The following is a 20,966-nucleotide window of genomic DNA, read 5'->3' as shown; positions in this document are numbered from 1 at the left end:
GAATTGATAATTAAACAAGGCAACAGAAAATCAACAGAAAAACAATAAGCAAAACAAAATAAAACAAAATTCTCTCTCAGCTTTTCAAATGTGAAGATTTGCTATTATAATATATATATATTATATTGTATAATAATAAACTGAATCTTTTTGGGTTTCAGACAAATCAAGCTATTTGAGTATGTTTACTTGCATTAATGGACACTTTATACATCAAACTATTAACAGAATCATTGAGTAAATAATCTGCTTAATCTTATAATAATCTTTGATAAATGTATAATGAAAATAATCTTTAGTTGCAGCCCTAAAAATTTACTAGTTAAAAAAAATAGTTCCTTTTTTATTGTTACTTTGAGCAGCCCACATCTAGTTGTCTAACATTAAACCAATGAAATATTAACAAAAGAAAAGTTTACAAAAAAGAAACTTAATATCTTCAGGTGATGTTTGTGCTGTCAATTATAGGTCTGTGGTTTCCATGGTTTCCTGTCATTTGTTCATTGGAGTGATTTTTGTTATTATTTATTTTTATCTTACTTTGTGACCCGCTGTGTGAAAAGTGTTATATTAAATAAACTTAACTTACTTACTGTAAATGAATGAATATCTGTATCCTCCTTTACTCCTTCAATCCAAGGTTTTAGACAGACAGCAACCAAGGGCACAGTGTATGTGTGTGTGTGTGTGTGTATGTGTGTGTGTGTGTGTGTGTGTGTTCATGCATGCACATCAGTGCGCCAGTGTGAAGTGGTTGCGAGTGGAAAGCTTGCAAGTGTGAATGAGCAGTGAGTCACATTTGTGTGTGTGTGTGTCTGCTTGAATAAGTGACTTGCATGTGACAAGTGACGCTGCTCTCGCCTGTGTTTGCTGCTTGCTATGTGTGTATATTTCTGCCCTTGTGTATGTGTGTATGTGTGTGTGTATGTGGTGTTGCGTCTTCATGCCTGTACATAAATGTGGCTTGCTTGTGTGTGTGTGTGTGTGTGTGTGTGTGTGTGTGTGTCCAGTTGGTGTGGCAGCTGTGTGATGGCAGCCTCTCAGCATGCTCCACTGCCTCCTCAGACGACCTCTGAGGTGTCCCCACACACCCGCACACACACACACACACATGAAAATACACAAACACACATAGCAAACACTCTTCTCTTCTCCCCCTTCCTCCTCCTCCTCCTCCTCCTCCTCCTACAGTCCCCGGGCTTGTCACCCACTCTGCCAGCCCAAACACTGCTGCCCTGCTCAGAAATAAGGACAGGGAGAAGAGCCCAGCAGTAGCAGCGCCTCTAGTTAGTTATCTAACACCCTGGAGAGGAGCACGGTATCAGCACCCCGTCTCCCAGACACACACTGCTTCAAAAAAAACACAAAGATAACACTGCTTATAAAGTTATAAAACATATATGGATCCTGTTCTAGTTTGTACTGATGTAATATGCAGCATTATGTAAATTATGGAATACTCCGCTCCAATATTGGGGACAGAAAAGCGATGTTTAATGGAAAATCCTGACACATTTTCACTTCTTCTCAGCCTGTCTTTTTCATCGCACCTTTGCTTCTACATTATTCAGAGCCCAGTCCCTGCTGAACACGACTGCTGTTGTGATTTTTTTTTATTTTTTTTTTTTAGGCAAGGTCCTTTTCATTAATGCATTTTTGAAAGGTCATATTTCAGTTTTGCCATAGGTCATCAAAAAAGTGCTCGGCAGCCTTTGCAGAGTCGCCTTGATGAAGGAAATGTGCAAAAAAGTGTTTATTTTAAAAGACTGATGGTTCGTGTGTCAAGTATGACTTTACAGCATATTAATTACAGACACAGCAGATCAATAAGTGTGGAAACCAGAGATAATGTAGAGAAATCTAAACAATTGAGATTGATGTTCATAACAGTTATGATCACATTTTCACACATTAAATCAAGACTATGTAACAATATTAGTTTACAAATGAAAGCTTAAATCCATAAGTAATAAAACAGATTATTGATTAATTTAATGCATATTAGAGTTTTTCCCTTTTTTGTTCTGGTATGATCAGTAGTTTATGGTGGTGAGTGGTGTTTTGGGGTTTGTTGGTATACGTGTCTCTTCTACCTTTAACATGTCACAGAGGAACATTTCAGGGGTTTGATCATAAAAGTTAAACAGAAAATAAACACACATCCTCACCATGAGTTAATCCTACAATCACCATCCTGCTGCCGCACCTAATGTGGATTAATTATTGGGAAAAATAGTCCCTAATAATAGAGTTTTTTCTTATTTGAGTAATGCTTTGAATACTGCCAGCCTTATACTTTTAAATGTGTCATATCAATATTCAGAATTTCATAGGTCGTAAACCCTGTCGCTGTTCAAAGATGGTCTCTGGTGTCAGATGTGAATGTCATCCTTGATCCTCCTCCGGTCGTCCACTGACTCCTGGTCTGACTTTGACCCCTTCCTGATCAATGCTGTGACCGGTAATGTTCATAGACAGCTGAATGTTGCTGGTGATCTCTCAGCCTCTTCACCCAGGTTCCTTGCCATTTCACCAACGTACTGCTCTTTGAACGTTGCACGCCAGGCAGTGATGGTAGTTTAGACTGTATGTGCAAGCATGCTTACATAAATGTATATTTGTACCGTGGTAGCAATTCTGTTAGTAACTTCAAAATGTCTTTATAGAGAAATGATGAAAAACTGTGTTGTGTTAGTTTGGGGAGAACCAACTGTGTGTCATTCCTGGCACACTGGGGTGCTTTGAGCCTTTGAATAATATTAGGCTAGCTAACAGGCATGTAGTACTAGCCACTGGGCATACAGCTCTGTGTGTGTGTGTGTGTGTGTGTGAGGGAGAGGGAGAGAGAGAGAGAGAGAGAGAGAGATGCCTGTCATTGGGGATGTTCTTACACTGCATCTCCTCTGAATTCCCTCTTGGACCGACAGTCCACAGTGAGGGGCCACACACACACACACACACACACACACACACACACACACACACACACACACACACACACACACACACACACACACACACACACACACACACACACACACACACACACACACACTGAGCTGTGTAATAGCTGTCAGGCCTGCGGCCATACCATGCACTGCAGGGTGCATACTGAAAAGCAGTGCAGTACTGCAATGAAGCATGGACTCTCTACACCTCCCCTGTGGTGTGTATTTGTGTGTGTGTGTGTGCGTGCGTGTGTGTGTGTGTGTGAGTGAGAGAGAGAGAGAGAGAGCAAGCAAGAGAGGCAGCACAATAAACAGATATGGACAGAGAGAGAGAGAGCTTAAAAGAAGGTGAAATGATTGATAGCGGTGCTATTTGCTCCTTCACAATCCGGGTTAAAAGCCAGCAGTCTGTTGGTAGAAAGACAGGAAATAGACAGCACCAGAACTCCTCATCCAGACAGACAACACAGCCTCCTGTTCACACCACCTGACCAAAAACATCCTTTTCATTAAACCTATTCAACAGATTTGGCATTGCTCCTGCGTGCCATAATGATAGGGTACCCAAGGTAAACCATTATTCAAAAGCCTTTTCCATCATATTTTATTCACATATTCAAATATAGCACCATTATGCAAAAAGCGTTGCCTATTAGGAGTATCATATTTCACATTCAAATATGGGCCATTATGCAAAAGATGTCAGCTGTTTTTGAAATAGTGGTATTCCATATGCCGCTGTTGATTTGAGGGCGACCTTTTGAACCCTGCTACTGTCAAATCGATCATCTGTAACCTTTTCATGTGCTCCCAGTCCTCCCCACCCCATTAGACATGAACCAGACATCATATTGTAACTTTCATAATGGTGTGTTCATGACCTTATGCAGACCTTGGAATTAAAGAACAGAAAGGCACAAAAATACCTTTAGATTTATGATACCTGGAGTAAATCGACGGTTACCTTTTATTTGATAGTGTAATTATTTTTATAGTCAGTTGACTGTTCACTAATCCCCATCCCCCTTAGTTACCGTTACTACGCCAGTCCATTCTCATAACACATCTATGCAGATTATGTTTTTTTAAAACAATAAGTCCTTGATTTCAGAGATGGAACGAAAGCAGACTTCTCATTTCTAACTGCCAACAGTCTATTTTTCCAGCTGAAATGACGAGGAGAAGCCGGTAAAAGGGTCTTAAATATACACTCCATGGCTACAAATATGATGTCATGCTAAATGATTGAGGCTGAAACTTTTAGGTCCCAAGTAATCAGTCAACATCCTCACCGGTTGATGATCCGTGCAGATGGAAATTACAGGTTATGTTTCCAGTGTTGGTGGAGTGTAAAGCACATCCAAAAAGGAGCAGGAAAGAGCCGCTAACATTAGCATTAGCATTAGCCTGAGCTCTGTGTCCAGGGGCTTTTTTAACCTAACCTGAACAAACTCCTGGCCATAGTTAGCCAGACATACAAACAATTAAAGCTCATGTTTAAACAGATAAGCACAAAGAGTAATCATTTTCTTTACACTTTTGCTCTTGTGTTTTTGGAATGGCAAAAAAGACCTCCAAACTGTTTAAATGCTAAATATCATTCTCACTAAGAGGTTTAGTGAACGGTATCATTATTATGACGCCAAGATGTATTGTTTTGAGATTAATGGATATAACTTGTGGTAATATGATTGCTTCAGTATTATTGTCAAGTGTATGATTGTTTAATTACAATAAAATGAAGCAGAGGGGATGAAGTTCTCAGCTAGTTTATTATTCTCATGCTGCACCGACCGACTCTCACCGATCCTCTCCTCGACTATTGTGAAAGCTTCTCGCTAATCGTGAAGATCTCCCCCAATCATTTAGGCTGCTTGATGTAATGATCCCTTACTTTTATGCATGGGCGGACTCCCCCCCCCCTCTCTTTCTCCCTCCCTCCCTCCCTCCCTCCCTCCCTACCTGCCTGCCTCTCTCCCTCCCACCTTTCTTTCTCTGCCATCCCCATCTCAAAGCCAGGCTTTAATTTTGATCAGCGATGAAATGATTGCTCTCCTCTTTCGATTTTTCTTTTTCTCCCCCTCCCTTCCCCCAGCAGTTGTCATAGAAACAGAGACGTGTGTGTGTGTGTGTGTGTGTGTGTGTGTGTGTGTGTGTATGTTTGTGACTGTGAGCGTCTGTGTTCCAGTCGATCCCCTCAGCAGAGAGATTTATCACCCAGACTAAGCCACGAGGTTGTGTGTGTGTGTGTGTGTGTGTGTGTGTGTGTGTGTGTGAGTGAGTGATGGCCAAACGTGTGCTTGTCTGTCTACTTTTGTAGCTTCCCCCCCTTACACACCTATGTCTTCTTCTGTATTTACACACATAGTATTTGCCAGAGTGTGTTTTCCTATTTTTATGTTTTTATCTGTGTGCGCCTAACAGTGTGTGTAATTGGTCCCTTGTCCCCTCATCAACCCCCCCATCACACACACTCACACACACACACACACACACTCAGACTAGCTGGCTGGATGACATTAGATTGAGTGTGTTCGGTGGCTTAGGCCAGCCACAACTATAATCCCCCCACACTCATACAAACACAAATACACTCACACACATACAAAAAAATTCCCAGGTCTCTCCACTATTAGCCAGGGCCGAGGGAGTGTATGCGTGAGCGTGTGTGTGTGTGTATGTCTCCGTATGTGTGTGTGTGTGTGTGGAGGGGATTGCTCAGAGACACCAGAGAGGGAAACAGCGAAACTAACCCAATTTCCTGCTCCATTTCCCTTTCACGCGGCAGGCGCGTCCCATTCCACGGCGGCCCGGGTTGAACACCAGCCATCCTACAGCCCCGGGGTCACGCCTTTTACCTCAGAGTCACACACAGGAGGGGGGGAGGGAGCACTGTAAATAAATCGTGTGCCTCAGCTCAAAATTACACATGAAATTGCTATTTCGAGTGAAATTGAAGTTCACCAAAAGTTCCAAGTCAAGTGAAATTCGAGAGCTGCCAGTGGAGTCGGACTTGTTTCAAATATTCAGATGGATGTATTGATTCTTATGTGTGACCTTCATTCCTTAAAATCATGTTCCTTAAATAAATAAATGTTTAATCAAACCTGTGTCAATGCAACTTAAAATACCTTGTCAAGGAGTGGAAAATATGGACAAAACCCTTTATTACGGGCAAACAAATCATCTGTGTACTGTATCGTCATATCCCTCAACTTAAATCAGAGCAAAGATGCATTTGTAAACCTCGCTTGAGTTCGCTACCATTCAGCAACACACACGGGAACACTTTTTAACAAAATAAGACTCTGCAGCAGAGCTAGTGGCTCTGTGAGGCTCTGCGTGACAGATGTCCAGACATTTCTCTCCACTAATGTCACAAATGTCATATTCATGGTGGTGCTTGAGGAAAAGCGAAGGGATCATTAAGGTCATTAGGATTCATCCTTCAGGGACCATGAATGTCTGGACAAAATTTCATGGTAATTCATTCATAGCTGTTGGAATGTTTCAGTTTGGACCAAAGTGGTGGATGGAGCGACTGCTAGTGTGGCTTAAATGAACCCCGGCTGAGAAAACAGACTCTGGAGAGGGACTCTGGAACACTACAAATCTGAGAACTTAACAGATAGCATGCTAAAATGTTTGGGTTTTAACACTTTGGTTTTTTTTGAGCTGTTACCAGAGCTATTGCACCACTGTCCTCAAACGTTTTGCCACTGTGCATGGCAGAGCAGGACAAACATCTGTATCAACACCATCCTTAAAGAATTCAAGTGATTCATATTCAACACATGCAGTAGAAATTAGTATATCATACACAACTGGAACACGACTCATGTTTGGAATTCTTGACATATCCAAATACCATGTTAAGCAAAAGCCTCAGAGTGTGTGCATATATATGCTAATATGTGCAGATCAGTTATGAATGTATGTACACTCATTTGTACAGAACACATCATTTGGAAGGTGCATGTGTGCTCACTCTATGCTCCATGAAAAATTTGTGTTTTTAGCTCTTACTTGTTATTTGACATTTTCTGTCAAGCTCCGTATGCTAACACTGACGCTACGGTCCAGTGGCAGTGACAGCATGTACAAGCACGCACACGCACACACACACACACACACACAGAGTCACACACACAGTCTCTGAGCTGTCTTGACCTAATTGAAGCCCAGCGGTCTGCCCCAGGTCATTCTCTTATACCTCCCTTATTTTAATGAGATTTTTAATTAGCATGTTAATTGCCTAACGTGATCAGCAGGGTGACTAGCTAGCTGGCTAGCTGCTGTTGGCATCCATCTGGGCCATAACACTGAGGCTTTCCGCTCCGCTGAACAAAACCGAACCAAGCTGAGCTTTGCTAGGCTAGCCTGGAGAGGAAATGGTGTTGAAGAAAACAAGTGTAGATTTTCTACACATCTCATGTTGCATTTATGGCGGAGGCAGAGCTGTGGAGCCAATTAATTACCAGTTTATTCAAATGGGTTCCCATTCTGCGACCCCCAGTTGATTTGCTGCTTTCTTCTTTTATTTAGAGAACAGTATCAGGAGGCTACAAAGACAATAAGCTAAAATTAGCAACTGAAGCGTTATATGGCTTGTAATATTACAGATTCACATATGAAAGGGCTGTTGAACAGCGTATCATAACTTAAAGCTGCTCTAATCAATATTCATATATAAACAATGATGACCCCCAACCCAGCAGTTCCTTTTAGCTCTGTGGAGTGTTTGAGCCTCTTTTAGCTCATTATTTTGTTTTTTTTTGACCCACATCTTCTCTGTTTTGGTTGATTCTCACGGCTCTCATCAGGTGTTGTTTCCAGCCACAGCAGGCAGCTCTTCAAACCCACTGTGTGCTTCTTACTCAGCACCACACAGACTAACAAAGGTAGTTATAGAGAATATTGGTTGTCAGGTGGACACAAAACAACTTTAAATGAATGCCATATCTGTGAATGAGCAACTATTTACTAACACATACAGAGATAATATGTCGGCTTTGTGTTTTCATCTTGTTACACTGGCCTAAATGATCTGAAAAATCTATTTATTCAAGCTTAGTTTGTGGATAAATTTGACTGTCGAAACCATGGCGATATGTAAAGAAAAGTCTGGGTGTGAAGGTCAGTGGAGCAAGCAAATAAAAGAGAAGCGATAGTATCTTAGTATATTTAAGGAGAGAAGCTGAGGTGAGCCAAGGAAAATATATAGGAGATAAAAAGAGGTGGAGGTGGAGGAGGTGGCTAGAAAAGATGGAAAAGAGACACAATGCACAGAGTGTCTCTCTTCCTCTGTCATGTCATTCTGTTAGCTTCACTCTAGCAGGAACTCAAGGCTGTCTGGTTATGAGGCTTGCCTTTATAATTTACCACCGCCGGTGTGGGCTTCTTTATTGAGCCTGGCCTTCTCTGAGACACACAGACACAGAGGAGGCTTTGATTTAGCTTGGGAATGTTCTCGCTTGTGTGGACCCTGTGAATCATTCTCTCTTTCTCATATCTGCTTTTGTTGTTCTGTCATATCCACTTCTCTGTCTCTCCTTCTCTTCCATACCTCTCTCTCTCTCTTTTATCATTTCTCTCTGCGGCTGTTCCTTCTCATTCTTATCCCTCCATCCTAATTCTTTTCTCTCTGCCTCTTCTCTCATCTGTCTTTCCTTCCGTGCCTCCTGTGTCTTCTTCCTCCTTTCTAATCACCTCTCTTTTTTTCTCCTCCATCCTTCTCTCTCTCTCTCTCCTCTTCAGTCAAATTTACTGTATAGAGAACGCTCACGGCCAGCTGGTGCGTGACCTGGACTTCAACCCCAACCGCCAGTACTACCTGGCCAGCTGCGGAGACGACTGCAAGGTCAAGTTCTGGGATGTCCGTAACGTCCAGGAACCTGTCAAGACCCTGGAGGAGCACTCGCACTGGTGAGTGGATTGGTGGTGGTGGTGGTGGTGGTGGTGGTGGGGGGTCCTGAGAGGTTCAGGCAGGGGTGTGTGAAAGGGTACTGTCCTTGAACTACAGGAAATGGGTTCAAGTTCCCCTTTCAGCAAGTATCCATTCCTCTCAAGTGTCCCTGAGTGTCACACAATTAGTCTTTGACCAGTACAGGTCTTTGAAGGCCAGTTGCAACGAGCAGTCAGTCCAATAGCTGGTATTATGTGCTAATGTACAATACAATATGGATATGTTGCAATGAAATGGCATTTTGAGAGGATCTTGCTTCCTACATTTAATGCATTTTTCCCTGTCTGACATAATGTAAGGAAGGGTCATTCAAAAGATGATAGATCAATCTAATGAGTAAATTCAATGAGATATCTCTCATAGAGAAGTTTGATTTGGCAGAAAGGCAGGATTGTTCAAAAATATTTGATGACCCTAGTGGTTGAACTGTGTGTGCAGCATGAGATCACCTTTGAAACAGCATTGTTTTACAGATTTCCAGGAAGTTTAATCCTCATTTGAGTGGGCTGGTTCATCCAAGTTTTGAAAACGCATATATATTCTCACTTACCTCATGCGGTGTCTTGCCATGCAGATATTTTTTTGTTCTATTTTCCCACGTTTTGAAACATCCATTTCTGCCATCAACCTAATACAATGGTGATGGAATTTCATTTGACCTTTTTTTTTATTTTTTATTCTACAATGACCCCATGATGAGGGGTATGGACATACTTACATTTGAAGGAACATTAAGAGGATAGCAATAATTGTTGCCCAGTAATTGAAATCAAATTCTTGGTAATTACAATACAATGAAAGAGATGGCTTTCAATAAGGGACAAGGACGAGATGTCATTTTAAGGAATTTAACTTGAACTTTTTTTGTGGAAACCGTAAACCAAAACCATATCAGACACAAATTATCATTCAAAGCAGAATATTTTTAAATATCTTCAAACATGTCTGGAGGGAATCTGTAACCATAGAAATCCATTTAGACTGATATTTACCACTGTCATATAGTTTTTATAGCGTTAAGTAACACATTACATGATTATGTTTTTGGGGGCACCACCATCACTGCCATTATAATGAAATGTTATGGCCAAATACTCATAGTTAGAGATGATTTCATTCTGTTCACCTGCTTTGTGTGGAGGCAGAAATCTCAGAGACTGGTATCCCAAAATCTGAGCAAATAAAACTACCTACATGAGAAAATATGCTGAAAATATGCACCAACTATTAAAACTACAGACATGAGAGAGGAAGAGGTTAAAGTCTTACATGATGATGATGATGATGATGAAGTGGAGATACTGGATGTTAGGGATTTGATATAAATATATCAGGAAGTCAATATTTTGTTTTTGTTTGTTTGTTTCAAGAGACACTCCAGGATTGTGCTGTAGTGCCAAATAGTGCTCCAAATCCCAAAGTTCCTCGCTGATGTTCTCAAACTTTGTGCACTTGTTGAGAGCATAACATTTTATCTTTAAATGTTGTTATTGAAAAGGCTATTCACAATAAATATTGCAAAACCAGGTGAAAATGCCATTCATCATGTCATTAAATGTAACATTTTAATGTGGGGAAAAAGGATTTCCTATGCATATCTTAATTGTATCTGCATAATAGGCAAAAAAACCCCTCTTACACAGCATTAGAGCATAATTCAGGTAGACTTTATTCAGGAAAATGCACTAACAATAATGATAAACATGATGATAACTCCTCGGCTCCACTGTTGATTGGTTTCTGGTTTTATTAATGACTTTATCTCCTAACTAATGAAATGCCCTAACTACTCCTGGTGCAATAAAAGGTAGTAATACACTAATTACAAATTAAACAGGCTGCTACTCGTTTTGTCAGTGAGGATTTAACCACTGTGGCTCCAACACACTCCAGTCCTGCTCCAGGTTCTGTTCTGCTCTGTGAAGCTTCAGGCACTGCTAAGAGCTGAACACAGTGTACTGCAGAAGCTGTGTGTGTGTGTGTGTGTGTGTGTGTGTGTGTGTGTGTGTGTGTGTGTGTGTGTGTGTGTAGGTGTGTGTGTGTGTGTGTGTGTGCATGGGAGACGCACTCTCCTGTGTGAGCTGAATAGATGATCAGTGTGTCTGCAAGCCAAACTGGGCTACTGCTGCAGCACACCAATCCTCACCTGATAAAGGCAGACACACACAAAGGCGCATACACGGGCATGTGCAACACACATGTGCCTTTGTGCATGTGCACAAAACACACACACACACAATACACACACTCACAGGCGTTATCTCCAAAAGAAAGATAGACTTGGCAAACATATCCATAACTGTAGATAGCTGCAGATGGGATCTCTTCTGATAGGAGATAGGTGTATGTGTGTGTGTATATGTGTGTGCACGTGTGTGTCATGCGTGTGTGTGTGCTCATGTGCCACCATCTAGTCTGTGTTTTTGCAAGGGCTTTCTTTTTATCTCTATGTGACTACACGTAATTGTGTGTTCAAGCGTCTCTATAATGCATATGCATATGTCTCTGTGTACACTTAGTGTGACGCGTGTGTGTGTGTGTGTGTGTGTGTGTGTGTGTGTGTGTGTGTGTGTGTGTGTGTGTGTGTGTGTGTCGTGCATGCTCATTTTTTCGGAGCGCAGCCAGGATATGGCCTCAGGGCTGCTGGGGGTATTAGGGACTATTTTTTAGTAGGGAAGCAGATTAGGGGAGCGCGGGGAATGGCGTGGCCGAGGCTGATTTTCTGTCAACAGCCTCGGTTATCCCTCAATCCCTCCCTGTGAGGGAACTGGGACCGCACTCTGAGCTGTGCCCCAGGCTCAGAGAGAGAGAGAGAGAGAGAGAGAGAGAGAGAGGGATAGACGCACATAGACAAACAAAAAGAGAGGGAGAAATAGGATGAAAAAGAGCAAGAGAGGGAGATGGTGTTGACAATCGGAGTAATAGAATGAGAGGGACGAGAACTGATGGAGGAAAGGTGCGAAAGAATTGGATTTGTAAGAGATAGAAAAGAAGTGAAACGAAGCAACGAATAAAACCAGGATCAGGGAATTTATGATAATGATCATCAACTCATGTGAACTAAGCCCAAATATAGACTGCAAGGTACCAAATCCCCATTATTGGCATCTGAATACACACCCAGATAGGCATATTTTGCTGTGAATCCCACTGTGAGAACGCAGCATTTTCTGCATGATTTGTGTGGGCACGAGTGTGTGAAAGAGAGATAGAGACAGGCAGTTTCTCTGCACGCCTCTGTGTGTGTGTGTGTGTGTGTGTGTGTGTGTGTGTGTGTGTGTGTGTGTGTGTGTGTTTTAGACACCCACTGTAGTACTGTAGTATCACTGTACTCAGTGCTTGGTTACTGCTGGTTGGAGCTTTGTTGAGAACAGTGAGGTTACATACATGGCTCCACACTCTTCCATACATCCATGAATGAATGTAACATGTACTTCCAACACATTGCTGCTTTGTTAAGTTCTGATTTCCAGTCTGGTAATGCATGTGTTTCATCCCAGGGTATGGAGCGTCCGCTACAACCACAGCCACGACCAGCTGGTGTTGACAGCCAGCAGTGACAGCCGCCTCATCCTCTCCAATATGGTGTCCATCTCCTCAGAGCCCTTTGGACACTTGGTGGACGACGAGGAGCTGAGCGAGGGCGAGGACAACCACCAGGACGACAAGTAAGAGCAACTCAGGCTAGTTAGAGAAAGAAATACACGTCAGTAGCAGTTGCTTTATCTCAGGATAGTTTGGTTTAAGCCAGAAAGAAAAGAAAAACTAGAGTTTAATACAACTTGGGTTTTATTTTTGTTGCTTCATTTGTTCCGTTGGTTGTGGCCATAACTACATAAATAAAATTTTAATAATTTTAAGTTTTCATTTAGGTAAAATGAGGAACATTTGAATTTACTGCGGTTAGAGAATTTTATTGTAATGAGAGATTTCTTGTCACTCGTAAAACTCACTCTCCTATACTGCAGTGCAAACAGCTCAAATAATGTCCCATAACATTTCACCTGAAAAAAGAATGATTGTTATTAGCACACTTTTTATTTTTAGAGTTATTTGTAATAAAGAGAAGAGGCCTTTTAACAGAAGACATGACTGGAGAATCACAGGTATAAATAATAGAATTATTTATTGGTGCTGGTATTGTTTACACTGGCTCTCTGTCACACTGTTCTGTCTACTGGGACACTTGAATAGAACAGAGCCATCATTAATGTTATTAGTGTGCTTTCCCTATTATGACAAGTCTTAATAATGTCTGTCTATATTAACTATATTAAACTAAAGGCCCCGAGATTCCACTCAACATTTGTTGGACAAAAACAAACATGCTGACTATTTGTTGTTCCTAAAAGCAGAAATGTCTCTTCTTGAGGAAGCTGCTGCTGGAAATTCATGAGATCATTAAAATGAAAAGGGTTCATCCCCTTGGAAGCATGAATCTGCTGAGTCTGATGCAACTTTATGTGATATATTTAAGGCTACAAGCAATTATTATTTTCATTATCAATTAATCTGTCAATGTTTTCTATTTCAATTAAGTGGTTAATACCAAAACACAGTGATAAATAGACAGTTTCCTGGAGCCCGAGATGATGCCTTCAAATGTCTTGTTTTGACCGACCAAAAGTCCTAAACCCAAATCATATAAATCTGAGAAAACAGCAAATTATCACACATGAAACACTGGAAACCACAGATACTTGGCATTTTTCTTTGAAAAGTGACTTAAATAATGAAACAGTTATCAAAACTGTTTATTTTCTGTTGAGTGAAATTTTGACATGATGGCCTGGTGCTGGTACTGGAGTAAAGTTCAGAGTAAATGTCCTGGCAGTCAACCAAAATTCATGCAACAGTGTAAAGACGGAGAATAATCTTACTTCACTGTGACCCTTCAGAAGCTCACAGATGTCTTTGTTATTTTTTTGGGGGGGGCGCTTTGCTTCAAGAGAGTTGTCCATTTTCACAAATACTGACTAGACCAGAGGCAAATCATTTGGAGTTGAGTGGTAAATCATCAGCTCCACTGCCAGTTATTGATGTTTACAACCATGTATAAACCATCCCTCACTGCCTCCTGCTATTAAACATTAACAGGGACCAGCTTTCATTCTTTCATTCATGTCTGAGATTCGCTGCATTGAACATCTCCCATACCTCCTGATCTACCAGTGACCTTAATCATTTTCAAAGTGTTAGGAAATGATTAATAATTGGGATGTGGAATCATAACACAGTTTTAAACCACAGACAGTCAGCTTTCATCACATCATATCTGATGTTTTTTTTTTTTTTTAATAAACCTTTCTGGAGTGCCACAAGGATCCTAATGAAACCAACCATGAGATAGTAAAGCGTGCACAAACACACACTGTATATGATGAACTGTTGGTTTGATATTAGTCCTCCTGAGATTAAAGCTGACTGCCTGAACCTTCACTTTGATATTCTTTGACACTCAGAATGATAAAAGTGGAAGAGGTAAAACATTAAAAATATGTTACTGTCAAAACACTTCAGGAGTTTTCTCCCGTATAGCGTTTAGAGTTGATTTTCAAATTGCAGGGATATCATCTGTAATGGTTACCATTCAGTGCTTTCCAAATCTGCCACTGTCCTCTATCCATTATGCTCCTATTCCCCCTCTTGTCCATAACTACCTGCTCTTAGACTCAATGATGGACTCTCATCCACAATTATCAACTCTTCTTCCTAATCACCAGCACTCAGCTTTAGTTTTAACCCTTCCACTATAGTTATTGACCCCTCTTGTGCGTACAGTACGTGTCCACTCCACACCGCCTGGACACTACATGCAGAGACCCTCCACCGCTTAGACTGTTTTCTAACTTTATATGCTTGCTTTTTTTTTTAAAATGACAATGATTATTTTTGAGATATCACAGCAGTGGAGGCTTTTTTTTTTTGTTCTGGAGAGGAATATTTTTTTGTGTTGTTTTGTTTTTTTCATATGTTTGGCCTTTTTTTCAACTCCGTTCCAACATCTCCTATTGTAAATGTGTTCAATAAGGTTGAGATCTGGCAAATGTGACGGCCGTAGCGTATGATTCATGTCGTTTTCATAGTCATCCTACCGTTCAGTCAAGCCCTTTGCCCTGTATGGAAGCATCTGGATTCGTTATAGTTCTCCACTTTTACTTTTCTTCACATTTATTCAGGGTTTTTTTGCCTTTGTCACCTGTGTGTAGGTATCGAAATTATACATGTCTTTATTCATTATTCATTCAGCCTTCACTTCAGGGCTGCCTCAGCATACACAGTGTTCAGTGACATGAAGGATCTACTATTCTACTGATATAAATTTATCTCAATTAAATTCACATTTTTCCATTTTAAGTTTTAAGATATAATCTCTACCAATCATTAAATATTCCATCCAGACATGTTTATGACAAATAAAAACACTGCATCACTGCTTTGGATATTTTTTTGTCTGACATGGTTTTTCCATAAAAAACAGTTCAGTTACCTGGTTTCTTAATATGACATTTCCTCCTTCTGTGTCACTGAAAAATCCTGAATATAGAAAAATACAAATATTGTTCATTTTAAAAGTTTTCCTGCTGGACACCAGATGTCTCCTACTTCACTGTGTGTGAACACTGTTCTCAGTGTTTGTGCACCGGAGGCTTCAAGATTTAATGTGAGCACAGAGAAACTTTCTCTCTTCAGCAGATGAATGTGAACAACAAGCTCTGCAAACACATCATTCTGCATGTTTACTACTGTGTATAAATTATACAGTATACACCTGTATATCAAATGTCAAATAATACACTGCACTGCAATAAATCTCACCACTGTGGAGATTATATACAGTAAGAGGAAGGTTACCCCCCAAAAATCTTTCCTTATAAACCATCATCAGGAGTGGTTTGATTATACAGTGTGTGTTCATTATATCAGTGGATCTCCTGGTTTATGAAGGTTATAATGTTTTATGTAAGTGTTAATTCAACCTTCTGGTCATTTTTGGAGGTTTTTGAATTGACTTGTGTTATACTGAGGAGTGTTTCTAATATTTTGTCCACCTCATTTATATCATTGAAGGTATCAGTATAGCACACTATAATTCAACAACCTTCAATAATGACTATAAAGTTGAATTAACACCAAAAACAGAACATTATAATCTTCATAAGCCCTCATTGATGTAAATGTGGTGGACAAAATATTAGAAACACCCTCAGTATAACACAATACAATTCAGCACAAACTACAACCTCCAAAACCAGCATAAAGCTGGATCACTACCTCTATAAAACACAAAACTGAACTTTGAAAATTCATCAAGGTAGCATTTATGAGACTGTATGAATTGTAGCTAGATGTATCTAATGAACTGAGAGTATATTTTCAATGAAAGGCTGCTGAAAACGTTGCCCCTAATTGTGGTGTGTGATACAGTCTCTTAGCAGTTAAACTGTCCAATGACCTGATCCCTAAAGAGCTTGTAATCCTTCAGGCTAACCAAAGCAGAGTCCGGCACGTTTTAGCATCTGTCAAGTGCTCTCACACACACCCTCTTGTTCTTTTCTTCCCCAATGAATCTATACGAGCAGAGCACTTAGAGTGTTTTTATTTTAGGCTGCAGCCAAGGGGGAGCAGTTACTGTCTGTGTGAAACAGTTAATGTGTAAAATAAATCCAAATATGTATGTCAGGGTTTCCCCTCAGGAGTACTTACTGCAGTGGGTTTGGGAGGAATTTGGGGTGGCAATAATGCTAGATCATAATTCTAAAATTTTATTTGAGATTGTCACATTGTTGTAGCAGTGGGAGAAATGTTTCAGCACTGTGGAGGCTGCTGTTTGTGTATGAATGCAGAGAAAAATACTGAATAAACAAAATGTGTGTGTGTATGTGCGTTGTCCACAACACCAGTGAGATAAACCATTAGAGGTGTTGTGTTTGTGTGTGTGAGGGCATGTGGAGAGAAATCAAAAGAATCAAGAATTTTTTTATTTTTTTTTTTACATGTTTTTCACATTACTCAACTCGCACTTGAAACACAACACACGGAAACCAAAGTGCTTCACAACAACAAAACAAAACAACAACAAAAGGAGAGGACAAGGAAAATACGAATAAAAAGAAAATCAAATGTGTTTGCACACAGAGGCAACAAACTCATACACAGTCTGTATGAGTTTGTTGCCTAGGTGTAAGAAATAATTAGTACATTTATTTTATTTAATTTAATTACAAAAATGTAATTCTCTTATTTTTAGTCTATTCTAGCATTTTATTTACACTACTATTATCATTAGCTTAAAAGTGATGCAGTAATTATGCGATTAGAAATGCAACAATTAGTGGCTGGATCAATTAGTCAATCGACAGAAAATTAATTTGGAAGAATTTTCATAATTTATTATTCGTTTAAGTAATTTTTCATGCAAAAATGGCAAAAATTCATTGGTTCCAGCTTCTCAAATATGAATGAATGAAGTTCGTCTATGATAATAAAGTGAATCTATTTGGACTGTTGGTCAGTCAAAACAATACAACTGAAGACGTCATCTGGGACCTGATGAACTTATGAACTTTATGACGATTTACTGATATTTATTGATAGATAAAGAGATCAATCAATCAATCAATAATGAAAATAATGATGAGTTGCAGTCCTAGATAGACAAAAGTACATGAAATCATATATGTTGCAAGTTAGTTGAAGTGTAATTTTTTTTAAATTTAGCAGACCATTTTTGTTAACATAATGCTTGACGTTACTGGACAGGACCACCAAAACTACATGGAGGTAATCCTTGTCCTTCTGTATGCAGGTGTCTCTGCCTTTATGAGCCAATAGCAGACACCTGATGCTCATGAAACTTGAAATAGTATTCATGAGATAAGCAGCAAAGCCCCCGATAATAATACATTTTGGAGGGAATGAGTTGTTTGTGGGTCTGTTACATTATAATTGTTACATTGTTAATATCACAAGTATACCATAATTAAACTTTTATTTTAATTTTTATTTATTTAAAAGTTAAAATAGGTTTCTTTTGAATAAATAAAGCCAAAATATTTTTATTACGACATGACACCAATCGTCCACTTCCTACTTCCTGTTCTGTACTGATGGTCCGGTTGGACTTTCTAGCTGACTTTGAAAAAATCCAACGTATCCTTGATCTGATTATTTATTTATGGCACATTGGCTGTATAGTGAAAACAATAAGACAGCAGCTACTGTGCCATTCCTTGTGTGTTATCTAACATCTCCAGATCATCCATCCGTTGGTTGTCATGAGTTACCTGATTGATCTGCAGAATGATTGAATTATATAAATCCACATCGTGCTTTGGATTGTTCACATTTTTATCTCTGTGACCAGACCACATGTTGACGCACCGCATAGATTTTGTGTCTGCAATGTATTCAGCTCACCTCGGTGCTGTTGTGTGTGTGTGTGTGTGTGTGTGTGTGTGTGTTATCCAGGGGTAAGGAGCCCCTAAAGGACAGCGTGGTGTCCACCTACGAGGAGCATGAAGACAGCGTGTACGCGGCAGAGTGGTCGTCGGCCGACCCGTGGCTCTTCGCCTCGCTCAGCTACGACGGCCGCCTCGTCATCAACAGGGTCCCCCGCGCCCTCAAATACCGCATCCTGCTCTGAGAGGGTGGGGAGGGACAGGTCAGATCTGAGTGTGTGTGTGTGTGTGAGAGAGAGAGACAAACCTGTACACATCCTTTGCTACTACAGTACTACAACCATTAGACATTCCATTATACTCTGGTAAGTCCAATGTAAAAGACAAACTACATGTGATGCTCGCAAAAGGCAAAGAATGTCTGTGTGTGTGTGTAATGTAAATATAGTACATATGTTTCACTGATCACTGTAAACAAAACATCTGTGCTGCTTATGGAAATTAAAGTAAAAAGATGATTCCTGGATGAGCGTTGGACATGTGTGTGTGTGCTTCTTAAATGTTGGATGTAACCTCGGAGAACCGGGTGATAATTCTCTGCGGGTTTGAAACAACGAGTGACCTCTTTGACATCACACATACTCAGACAAGAAGGACAAGAAAATGTTGGAAAATTGGAAAAAAAAAAAAAAAAAAAAGAGCCCATATCACAATTTCCCAGAGCTCAAGGTTCTGTCATCCAGTTGGTTTGGTCCAAAAAGCAAACAAACATATTCTTCCAATGATAAAAGCAGCAAAGAGGCTGCAACCGTTGAATCTTTAGTATCTTTGCTTGATAGTTTACTTGAATTATTAATCAGTCATCAATTTTTTTCTGCTGATCAACTGATCATTGTGTGAAGTGCTGCTCTTCAATACAGTCTTACCTAGCAAAGCTAACTAAGCTAGCTTTTAAACCAAGAAACAATGCAAACATACATCTCACCACATCTGAGCCACTGGCAGAAAACCCCTGCTGTTACATCACTGGTTGGGGTGTTCAGAGCGGGGCACGGCCGCTTTTTGTGTGTCCTTTGTGATTCATTTTTATATAATCTTAAATATCCCACATATCCACATCCCTCACTCTTCCCTCTGTCCTCTCTCGTCCCCCCCCCCCCCCCCCCCCCCCCCCCACCCATGCCCACGCTTCCCTCCCCCCCCCCCCCTCTCTCTGGCTCTGTACAGTGTGCGTTGAGGCTGGTCGATAGTGACAGTCCGAGCCTCTGTTATGTCAGACACCATTGACAGGCCTTTTAATTGCAGCTTGACTCTATGGATCACACATTCACACACACGGAAGTGCCAGGGGAGGGGCGCAGGCACTTCATTAGCCATGCCAGTCGGGGCAGGCAGTGCCATGGCTGAATACAGAGTACATTCGGCTGTCTAATCAGAGAAGCTGCTCACACACACACACACACAAAGAGCCGCACACACACATAGAGCCCTTGTTACCCTGCAGTCAATTATTGAGAGGAGGGATCAGGGTGGAAATACAGAGGAATGGTGAGCGCGGAAAAGGTAATCGTTGAATTTCGCCCATCTAGAAACTTGTGATGCTTGTCACAGACGGACACGTGCAGACGTACACACATGTAACACTCATTGTCACGATTCTAGTGTCTCAAGGGAACCAGTGTTTTAAGAAATGTGAGGGTTAAAAGGATGTGTTCCAGTGTGTGTTAGTGTATTTATGTGCATTGTATAGAAAGACATATTAACAGACAAGTGATAAACTAAAAAAATCTGATAGATGTTTCCCCATCTTGTGTAGAATATCCCACTACTGATAAGAATGCAGGTTTGCAACCAATCAGTCAATCCAACTGCTACTAACAGCTGAGTATTTGCATTGGAATCAATGAGGGCACCTCTTTAGTATTCCTGAATAGCTTTCCCAGGACAAATTACACTAAGTATGATGCATCGATAGTCGATGCTGAGATTTTGAGACATGTTATTGATGACATTGTAAGTACCCAGCATTCACCTCTACATTGTTTTTGATGCATAAACAGGCTACAGCATTTTCCTGGCCAATAATAATACATGATGGTGACTTTAGTGTGTGAGGAAACATCAACATCTTACAGCAGCAAAACATGTTGGCTTCATGCAAGTTTAAACATATACATAGTCCACATATATAAATGAATGCATACACACAGATTTACATACTGTATATGCAAGCAAACATAATCAGAACAAATCCTATATATACATATATACACCAGTTAATCACACATTAATAACACATAAATAACTAATATATAGTTTTTAATCCACTTAACATATAATTATTTAATATGTTTTATTTTCATTATTTTAGTCAGTGTGTACCAAGCTTTAGAAATATAAATAAATATTAAATAATAATAGTTATGTATAAGATCACAAAAGCATTATTAAAAACTATCTGAATCTGGAACTATAACTTTTTATTAATTATAATATATGTGTTGTAAATCATGATATATATACATGATGGTAAAGAATGAATAAATGTCATTTTCCACCTCATTAAGCTCACAATATTTGCAGATGCTCGTCGTCATCCACCCCCTCTATCTTTTGGTTTAATATGTTGTGGCAAAACCACATCACATTTCT

At 40.1% G+C, this 20,966-nt stretch overlaps 1 protein-coding gene across 1 annotated transcript in view; it reads left to right on the top strand.

Moving 5' to 3' along the window:
• eipr1 (EARP complex and GARP complex interacting protein 1) overlaps positions 1 to 18,843 on the top strand; it is a 57,882-nt gene extending 39,039 nt beyond the window's left edge. Inside the window, exons 7-9 of the mRNA XM_067615039.1 lie at positions 8,706 to 8,873; positions 12,414 to 12,581; positions 18,385 to 18,843. Coding sequence (XP_067471140.1) covers positions 8,706 to 8,873; positions 12,414 to 12,581; positions 18,385 to 18,559 — 511 coding nt within the window. The 3' untranslated portion in view covers positions 18,560 to 18,843. The remainder of the gene's footprint in view (positions 1 to 8,705; positions 8,874 to 12,413; positions 12,582 to 18,384) is intronic.
• Positions 18,844 to 20,966: the final 2,123 nt, after the last annotated feature.

Source organism: Thunnus thynnus, chromosome 16 (assembly GCF_963924715.1).
Source record: "Thunnus thynnus chromosome 16, fThuThy2.1, whole genome shotgun sequence".
Classification (NCBI taxonomy): domain Eukaryota; kingdom Metazoa; phylum Chordata; class Actinopteri; order Scombriformes; family Scombridae; genus Thunnus; species Thunnus thynnus.
This window is presented reverse-complemented; position numbering and strand designations above follow the sequence as displayed.